Below are 11,424 nucleotides of genomic sequence, written 5' to 3' on the forward strand. Positions count from 1 at the left end.
TTAAAATTTCAAAAATAACATAAATTCAATTTCTTAAAAATATAAAAAAATAAAAAATAAAAAATTACATAAAATAGAAATTAAATGAAACTCTGAAATTCTGAAAAATTAAAATATCTTCTAATAATAATTATTATTTTTTAAAATATTTTCTATCTATTTGTCTAATATTTTGTGATATTTTTATCCCATAGATCATTTCAATCTCATATATTTTATATCGGTATTGAAATTATTAATTACATTGTTTGATTAAGATTTTGTTTTTTTATTTTAGTTTTTTTTTTTTATATTTATTCATATTCAAACTGATTTAATATCTCCATGTTTTTTATATTTATATCGTAGTATTTTATATAAAATATTTTTACTAAATAAATTTTATATATTGTTGTGCTTGCCAAACATTTTTTTTTCAAGAATATAGTAATAAAAAGCATAAGAAATTAATATTAAAATACGTAAATTAAAATATTGAAAAAAATCAATTTAAAAAGATCTTCGAAAATAATCGATTTTAAAAATAAAACTGACTTTGAAAACATTAGAACGCTTTTATTTCCGTATATATATGAATATTAAATCATTTATCATTCAATATTAAATTTATTTAAATAAGTTTTCTTTTATCTTTTAAAATATTAAAGCTATATTATAATTTGAAAGCTATGATTGGATCCAGTTGCATGAAACACTCAATATACTGTATCTTTGTTATATGTATATGTATTTATATACAGGATAATCCAATGTCATTAACTTTCACGATAATTGATATAATTCTTTAATTCAATGAAAAATTCATAAAATAAAGATAAAGAAAAAAAAAATATTTTCTATAGAGATATATTTTTATCTTTTAATATTTCGAGCGAATATTTTTCAAGAAAAGAAGAAGTAATATAAAATCTTATTTTATATTTTGTACAATTTTTTAAAATTAGAAATGTATAAAATATTCGAACATACATGAAAATTTTCGAAGACTTTTCGAAATTTAAAAGATTTCCAATTTTCGAATGTTGTAATATTTTATTTTATTTTTATAATTCAAAATTCTTGAAATTCAAATAATTTCTAAATTTAATAAATGAAATAAATTTGTAGAAAATTGAAATTTTCGATTTGATAAATTTCTTAATTCTAAAAAAATTAATTTCTAATTATAACGATTTTTTTTTACAAGAAAATATATATTATCTCTTTTTAATTATATAGTTTTCATTAATAATTGATCTCGAATAATTTTCAGTATAATTATTCTCGAATGTTGTGGGAGATGGAAAATGTGCAACCAACCGGACATTTGTCAGGGTTTGTGGATAAAGCTTTAAAATTACTAGACTTAAAACAAGTTATGATGGAAGTGGAAACATCGGTGATGTCAAAAGTGTCGTGCACAGCGTGCAAAGTTGGCGCAGGCCTTCTTCAACATTACATAAAGGTCGGAAAAGACGATAAGCAAATTATGAATAGTATTTATCAATTTTGTGTATCGCTAAATATTCAAAGTCCTCGAGTTTGTGAAGGCGTTACATTGCTTTTTGGGGTAAGTTTTTACTTTTATTATATATTTTTTCTATTATATTATATATTCTTTCTATTATATTTTAATTTTATTATGTCAATAAAAGTGTTGTTTAATACTTTAAAATTATTTTGAATATTCTGAAATATATTTAGGTAATATAATACGATTTACTATGATTATCATTTTAAATTCGATATGTTTTGCTCATTATATATAATTTAAATTAATTATTTAGAATAAAGAGTATAAATTCAATAGTCTTGAAATATATTATCAAGATTAATTATTCTAAACATTTTCTTCTCATAAATATATATATAATTGTTACTTTTGGTTTTAGTTTTAAACATATAAAAATATTTTAAATATTATATATATTTATAATTTATATTTACTAAAATTTGTAATAGATTTGAATTATGTTTAGGATATATTAAGATAGATTAAATGAAATTAATAAATAATGTTTAAGTATCAAATTTGAAATAAATTTTATTTTAATTATTTAAAATAAATAAAATTTATAATTTATTTTTGTCATAATATTTAATTCAAATGCTTTCCTAGGGAAGGGAAGAATAATATTTAATTTTAATTTAATTTTAATGTTTCGAATCAAATAAAAGTGTAAATCAAATAAATCAATTATTCATTATTCAATTTCTACTTGAAAGACCGGACTAAAAAAGATATGACCATATCATATCAAAATATAACTTAAATCTATTCTGGACATAATAAAGAATTGTCATAAATTTCGTTTAAAAAATTCATTTATAAATACTAATAATATGGATATTAGTGTTTCTTATGATTTTCAAACAATTCTGTATATATTTGATCGTTTATAACATATCAAAAAAAAAATGCTATATATATATATATATAAAAATTCATGACTTTTACACAAAACAATATTTCATCTTTTTGAAACGAAATAGTTAAGTTTCAACCTATAGTTTTTTTTTATTTTCGTGAAAAATAAAATATAATGCAAACAAAAAAAAATAAGAAAAATTTGATCTGAATCAAATCATGCTCAAGATCAATTTTATGACAACATTTTTTGTAAATCTGCAGAATTATAGAATTCATTAATAATCGCCACGACAAAATATTTTTTATTTGTATTTATAAAATATTAATAATATTTTGTATTTATAAAAATTCTAAACATTCAAATAAGTATCATTTACAATTCGGTTTCTTTTAGTAACCAAAGAATTATATCTGGTTGTAGTTTGTAATGATTTTTTATGATTAAAAAACGATATCGAATCGACCCATTACTATATATGATTCATGTGATCCATTACTGATAAATACCATACAAAAAGTAGTTTCATATATAATAATCAATGTATCAGTAATAGTTACTTAGAATAATAAATCTGATGACATTATAATCAAAATTAATGACAAGCAAAAAAATAAAGTATCCAAAAATATATTTCAATAATTCATCATTATTTTCTATTCAAAATCAAATTTTATAAAATCAATTATCAACACGAAATTAAATAACGAATTTGTTTAGGGAGAAGTAATTTACGTACTCAAACAAGTTGATATGGGACCAGCGCAAATCTGTAGTTTTGTTATTGGTGACGCATGCGATGACACATACAATCCTCTACACGAGTGGGAAGTGGCATTCCCGCCGGTGAATAAACCACCAGTGAAACCACCAGTGCCCCCCCAAGAAGGTGCGCCGACCTTCAAAGTCCTTCATATCTCTGATACTCACTACGATCCTTACTATCAAGAAGGCGCGAATGCGGATTGTAACGAACCGTTATGCTGCAGATTAACAAATGGATCGCCCCTGACACCAGCCGCAGCTGCTGGCCGATGGGGTGATTATAGAAAATGCGATACACCGAAGAGAACCGTTGAACATATGCTCAAACATATCGTCGACACCCATTCTGTAAGCAATCATTATTGAATAATTATTAATATTATTTAAATGAATTATTCAAAATGTCTATTCCCTCATTTTTCTTTTTAATAGAAATTCAATCTTTTCTCCTGTCGCTGCATATTAAAGTTGACGATCGAAGTTGCAGAATTACTAGATGTGGATCCTATGCTATCCCATTACCACTAAATGTAATTCAATGTCTACGTAACGTTATTATCTTCACTGCTATAGACACGTCACGTGTAACGCTTGGCTTGATTGTCACATGACGTGTATACATTCATCAGAACTTGGTTAGATAAAATGTGCTTATTCTATTTTATCTTTTCTATTATCACGCATATTATCACTATTGGCGGAGAAAAGTAATAAAAATCGACGATAAGTGAAGAACTAGAATGATTTTACAATATTAATCTCTCAATTGAAGTATCAATTATAAACAAATAGAATTTCTTTAATTGGGAGACTTATCGTTTAACTGTCCTAACAAATGATATTGCATTGATGACAGAAGAGATGAAATGTGAGAGCGAGAGAATAAATAGAGTAAATACTCTACGATTTTCTAATGAACTATATATGTATATCTAATTTAACAATAATAAGATAATATGATGTATTTCTATAAAAATTCATTGAAGGGGAATTGACCCATATTTTAATGGTAGAGAATAGCATAGTGTCCGGTAACTAGTAATGATGTGCATTCGTTCAATTATGTCGATTTCGATGATATTGAAAAAATTAAATATAAATTTTAAAATGCAAATTTTAAATTAAAATTCTTCTAGATATATTTTGTAGAACTTTCAATTAAAATATACAGTATAATATTTACGAGAAAAATAATGAAAAATGCATAATTTAGAAATTATCAAAATTTTAAATTGATAATTTCGTCGAGTCAAATTATTATACAAAATAAATATTTCTATTTAAATTATTTTTAAAATTATTTTTTTATATTGCATTAAATTATTAAAGTTTATTAAAATTATTAAATAAGTATATAAAATAAAATATATAAAAAATTATTAAAGTTTATTAAAATTACTAAATAAGTATATAAAGAATTTCAATCTAAATAATATATTAACAAAAAAAAATTAAAATATGAATCAAATTAATTTTTCTATATAAAAAATTTTAATAAGTGAATTTTATTTTTATTTTCAAAATTTGATAATAACGATTTAAATTATTTATTTTTATCTATTCTAATTTAATCAGAACAAAGGATGTGAAAAAAATTAATCTACTTCTTAAAAAAGATAAAAAGATAAATATTTTAATTTTGTAAACGTTTCAATTCAATACAGGATATAGATTATATTCTATGGACCGGTGATATACCACCTCATGATGTGTGGAATCAAACGCGAGAAGAAAATTTGAAAGTTTTGCACGATACAGTAATACAGCTTATTGAAATGTTTCCCGGAATACCGATATTTCCAGCACTGGGAAATCACGAAAGTTCTCCTGTTAATAGGTATATAATAATTTAAGATTATCTTTCTTACTCATCATAAATTGACCTAATTTCTGAAGAAGGAAAAAACTCTTAAGATTTTATTTTTTGATACTATTCAATTGCAATCGTATTTATTTAATAAGCAATGTTTTTTTTAACTTTTAGTCATGACTATTTTTTACAATAGTCAAATAATCTATAATTTTCATACTTTCTGATTTTTGAAAAATCATATTTAAGTGGATTTCTTTATTTTCTCTAATATAAAACGCCTTAAGATTTTTCTTAAATAAGAAAAAAGTAATATTTTTATTCTATTTTATTCTATTTTATTCTATTTTATTTCTTTTTATTCTATTTTATTTATATAATGTAAGAAAACGAAAAATTAATAAAAATATAAAATAACTATATAAGAATAAAAATTTTGTTATCAATGTATGTTTTATTATAATTATTGAACGAAAGTTATTTCGAATTATTCTAATTCACAAATAACGAATAAACTAATTAGTTTCGATAAAATTAATTTCGATGTTATTTCGATTAAAATAATTATTAACTGAATATACGAAAAAAAATTAACTGAATATACAAATAAATAATTCAAAAGTCGGAATTGCTATAAAATAAAACTGCAGTGCAAAAAATAAATAAGTCTTGCAAGATTTGAAAAGTCTTGATCTTGAAAAAAAAATCTTTGATAATATTCTTCAAATAACGAATACACTATATGACTGAATTAAAATTAAAATTAAAAAAGAAGGGAAAAAAAATAATTTTTAAATATTTCAGCTTTCCACCATCATTTGTTCCTAAAGAAAATAGTATATCTTGGTTGTATGACGCGCTTGATAAACATTGGAGACGATGGTTACCAGCAGGCGTTTCACACACTGTTCGACGTGGTGCTTTTTATTCGGTTTTAGTACGACCAGGATTTAGAATCCTTTCTGTAAACATGAATTACTGTAATAACAAGAACTGGTGGTTGTTAATAAATAGCACGGATCCAGTGAGTGAACTTCAGTGGTTGGTCTATGAGTTACAAGGAGCTGAAATGAATGGCGAAAAAGTTCATATTATCGGTCATATACCACCTGGACATTCAGATTGTTTGAAAGTGTGGTCTCGAAATTATTATCAGATCATTAACAGGTTAATATAGGAAATATATAAAAGATTAAGAAACCAATCGATATAATTCATATTTTCTGAAAACAACATATGTAATTCAAGAATATTATTAAATTATTAGATTATCAATATTCATGTATTTAAGAAACAAATATTTAAACTATGATATTCAAATAATAAAGTAAATCTGTATTTAAGTTTCATTTCAATTAATATAATAAATTTTTTTTAAGAATTCTGTTTAAAAACTATAAATGATTATTTTAATAACAGATATGAATCTACAATCACGGCACAATTTTTCGGGCATACCCATTACGATGAGTTCGAACTATTTTACGATATCGCTGATTTTGGCAGAGCTCTGAGCATAGCTTATGTCGGACCATCGGTTACTCCTTATTATGAACTCAATCCAGGGTACAGAATATATTACGTAGATGGGGATCATCCTAAAACAACCAGGGTAAATTAAAATTTTATTTCCATAATTTGCAAAAAAATTTTAAAATATGAAAGTTAATATTTAATATAATAAATTATTTAATTATTAATTTATTTAATATTTTGTTATAAATCATTTAATATAAAATTTAATATCTAATATATTTTAAAACATATTTCATAAATTTTAACAAATTTCATTAATTAGATATGTTATAAAACATAATTATTAATTAAAAATTATGAATACTACAAATATTTAGAGCGTTTTTTTTTTTTATAGAACAAGACTTCTTAAAAACTTCTAAAAATTATCATTTTTCTCATTATTCGTTTGTAATGCGTATTTAAAAAAAGAAAAATAAAAAAAATATTATTTTATTATTTTGGAATTTTGTATCGTATTTAATTGATATATAAATTCATTCATTAGATACATAATGAAATGAATATGAGAAATTTTTTGTTTTTGCTAATGATTTTGATATTCAAGAATTCTGTATTTTCAAAAATACACGATTTGAAATCATATTTAATGCGATCAATTTAATATTTTATATATAGGTAATAATCAATTTGAATTTCTTTTAAAACTAAAAATTGAATTGAATTTTCGTAATATTTTTTTCTTTTCAAAATTATAGAAATTATGAGATCGACAAAATTTTTTGAAAAAAAAAAAATATTTTTTATTTTACCTTATTAATATGATAATCTTTGTGATATAATTTTTTTTACAGATGGTCGTAGATCATGAAACTTGGGTAATGAATTTAAAAGAAGCGAATCTTTATGATTATCCTATTTGGCACAAAATGTACAGTGCTCGACAAGCATATCAAATGTCATCACTTTTGCCTAAGGATTGGGATTCTTTGATAGATAAAATGAGCAATGAGCCATCACTTTTCGATTTATATTATAAGTAAGTTTCATCAAGCTATTTCAAGAGTTAAAAAAATACTTTAACATGTATGTTTGATTGTATGACATGTATGAAAAATTTTTTATATTATAGTTTATATGATTTTTAAAATCAATTTTGTCAACTTTTATTTTATTTTTATTATATTATAAATATTTATTATGTCTTTTATCTAATATAGTAAAATATAGTTTAAATAATATATTTAAAATATCTTTTAAAAAAAGGTTGAAAAAAATGTTTTTACAAAAATTTGATATAAGATACATTATACAATATTAAGTTTCTTTATTTTTATTTTTTTACTTTTTAAAATTATAATTTTTATTGTACTAATTGATACAATTCATTATTTTCTACAAAAAAAAATATATTAAGTTATTTATTATTATTATGAAAAAGTTTTTAAAAAATATTATAAAATTTATAAAGTTAAAATTTGAATTTATCTAATATAATAATTCTAATTCAAAATATTTTTAAAATGAAATGATTACATATTGTTATGTTTTAGACATTATTATAAGAATTCTCCTGTAAGGCCAGCATGTAGTGATGAGTGCCGAAAGAGATTACTTTGTGATTTACGAAGTGGAAGAAGTCACGATCGAAAAGTGCTATGCCAGAGTCTTGAATCTAGAATAGATAATGAAACGAGAATAGGCTGGCGAGCTTGGATTTACAACGGACTTGCATTTTCGTACGTACATAATTGGTGGTTTCAGCATTATTCTGGTGATGTTGAAACCAACAGAGTTGACGTATAATTCTACACATATTTTTGCCTCTCAATTTCTATTCTCAGCTACTATTATTAATTTTTTTTGTATATAATAATTGATACGTTTTGTAAGCATAATGAAAATATTTTGTTTATTTGCATAAATTATAATATATTTTATTATTTTAATTTTTTAATAATAAGAAATATTTTAATTTAGTAATTAATAAGATGTTCTCAGTGGAAGCTAGTTAATTGTAATACAAAATATTCAATTTTTTTTTTAAGTTTTATTTGTTTTAATAATTTAAATATTAAAAAGAAAAGAATTTATATTTTGAAAAATTATTTTAATTAATTTTGATAAATTAATTTGAAAAAAAGAAAAAAAATTTCTTATTCATAAAATTAATTTAATAATAATGTCATATATTAACAAAGTAAAATTGTAAGCAATTGAAATAATATTTCACAAAAGTTATATAAATCTGTGATAGAAATTTTTAAAAATAAATATTTACTTAATATTCTAATTGTAAATTAATAATATAATATATAAATTAAAAATATTACAAATACAATAGTACAAATATAAACAAGTAGTAATTAGTAATAACTATTAATTATTAAGTAATAGATAACAAGACCAAGAAAATTTATATTATAATTATACAAAATTTAATATGTACAATTTATTTTACTAATCTGCACGCTATAACTAAAAAATATATATTTTACTTTGTATATTCTAAGATGATGATGATGATTATATGAAACACTTGCATTACTAATTATAAATGAACTTTCACAAAAAATAGTTAGCACATACTAATATTAGAAAATATTATTACTATTTCAAATATCAATAGTTATCTTTTTATTATTTCTAATTTAACTATCAATCTGTACTTAACTTTCTTGTATTTAATCCTTTGAGTGTTAATATAAATATATGATAAAATTTTTTTTGCAATCTGCTTATAATTGTTTTTATAATTATAAACAATACATTTGTTATATTATGAAATAATTATAATAAATATAAAATACATTTTAATTTTCTCTTATTTTTCTATTGTCTTTCTTTCATCTATACATTTAACAATAATATATATTTTTATTATTTATTAATAATAATATATAATACTTCCTTATTTAAATAATTTTCTTAAACAATAATTAAATTTCTATAAAATATATCTACTAAATATAAAATTGAACAAATTAAAAAGATATCTCTTACTAGATATTTAGTTTTATTTACTCATAACTAAGTGTCATTTTTAATCACATTTTATTATAAAATAAATTATTTCTTTAAAGATTTCAAGATATCTGTGTAATGTGTGAATTAAATACTCAAAGGGTTAATTAAATTAATTTCTGTTTTACTATAGATTATTATGGATTCTGTTTTACTATAATATGAATTGCTGAAAATTAGATGCATGAATTTAATATTCATAAAAAATTAAATCAGTATATAAATTAAATACGTTATTCATATGTTTCAGCATTTCCCTTGCAAGAAATTTGTCATAAAATTTCAAAAGAAATTCAGCGCGCAGTTTATATTTTTCAGTTTAGAATTATTTTAATTTGAAGTGATATAAACATAAATAAATGCCATAAATGTTATATCAGTTTAAGAAGATAAAAAATATTGATAAGAAATCCTTTTATCAGTAACACATAAATATTGTAAATATGTTATTTTATAATAAAATATAAAAAACTTTTACATTATTTACATATGAGTAAATTTATAATGCTTGTGTATATTAATGCTTTCATGATTTCAGCAAAAATTATTATCAATTTAAAAGATATTTTAAAATTTGAATTATTTTTATATAATGATTGCTATAATAAAATAAGTAAAAATAAGATATTCTTTTTAAATATTTATTGAAAAGTTCATTATTTGTATTGTAATATATTTAGTATTTACAGTTACATTTTAAAAACTATAAATTATCTAAATAAATCAAACTTATATGATTTTCTTTTTTATTTATGAAACTTTATTTCATATATTCATGTATTTATATTTATTTATATAATATGAAAAATTAAATTTTAAATCAAATTTTTATTAATGCATTTAAATCAAATTTATTATAACATTAAATAAATAAATAAAATATATTTTTAAATATTTAAAATATTATATATTTATATGATATGTTTATTGATATATAGCACTTTGTAATTAAATAAAAAACTATTTTATGGTGATGGAACATCTAACATGGTGGTTGAAATTTTCAACATTAAACTACATTTGCTTATAGTAAGTAGTACACATGTATATAGATTTTAACTGTTTGCTTAAATTATGCTGAATGCTTCATAAATTAGTATCTATTAATTATGAAAGCTTTCACTAATATAAATTACAAATAACTTTGAAACTAATTTCTCTTTTAATATTTTAATAAATTATTTAATTAATACATTATTTAATTAATACATTATTTTCACATGTAATTAATGTTCATTAAAGTTTATTTATCTTTAAAAATACAGCATGTAAATTATATTAGTAAAAAAAAAAGAAAACCATAAATTTTTCGGTTAGAATTTATTTATTTATTAAATTATTTTTTTACAAATTGTATATAATTTGATATATTTTTTATATAAAATACATAATAGTTTTTTATTAACAATTTATTATATATATTTAAATATAGTGAATCTTAAGAACTTAAGAAAAGAATGTATAAAAAAAATGTTAAAAAATGTCCTTAAAAAATTGTTTAGTATAAAAAAATACAATATACAATATTAATTAATATATATTATGCATTAATTATATATATTAATTATATATATTATGTTATTGTGAAAATGCTAAATTAAAAAGATATTAACTTGAATTTTATAAAACTTGATGACAAGAAATATGCAAAGATATCTAATATAATAAATAAAAATAATATAATAAATAAATATCTAATAAATAATACTTATTAGTACTTTTCATACTCTTCTTATCTTTTATTCAATAAAATTTAAAATTATAATATAATTATAATATAAAATAATGATCAATATTACTTTATAAATATAAGTAATTTTTCAATTAGAGTTTAATAAATAAATAATAAATAATTTAACAATTTGTTGCATTGATTGAATACATTAAAAATTATATGATTCTATTTAAAAAAAATAAAGATTAGTTTTATATGATATAATAATATATCTATTATAGATAAAAAATTTTGTAAAAACTTTTTTTTTTACATTTTTATAATAT

General features: G+C 20.2%; 1 protein-coding gene across 4 annotated transcripts in view; it reads left to right on the forward strand.

Annotated features, from left to right (window-relative positions):
* LOC102671725 (sphingomyelin phosphodiesterase) overlaps positions 1-11,424 on the forward strand; it is a 46,702-nt gene that overhangs the window by 34,354 nt on the left and 924 nt on the right. For 2 of the 4 annotated variants that reach the window (XM_006622041.2, XM_031513521.1), the window contains exons 4-10: positions 1,253-1,549; positions 3,069-3,461; positions 4,778-4,950; positions 5,728-6,090; positions 6,343-6,535; positions 7,254-7,438; positions 7,953-8,138. In XM_006622041.2, the coding sequence (XP_006622104.1) occupies positions 1,253-1,549; positions 3,069-3,461; positions 4,778-4,950; positions 5,728-6,090; positions 6,343-6,535; positions 7,254-7,438; positions 7,953-8,138 (1,790 nt within the window). Of the gene's footprint in view, positions 1-1,252; positions 1,550-3,068; positions 3,462-4,777; positions 4,951-5,727; positions 6,091-6,342; positions 6,536-7,253; positions 7,439-7,952; positions 8,320-9,673; positions 9,930-11,424 lie in introns of those variants that run through there. The other 2 variants (XM_006622044.2, XM_006622043.2) reach the window with 2 other exon arrangements.

Source organism: Apis dorsata, unplaced genomic scaffold (assembly GCF_000469605.1).
Source record: "Apis dorsata unplaced genomic scaffold, Apis dorsata 1.3 scaffold_660, whole genome shotgun sequence".
Taxonomy (NCBI): domain Eukaryota; kingdom Metazoa; phylum Arthropoda; class Insecta; order Hymenoptera; family Apidae; genus Apis; species Apis dorsata.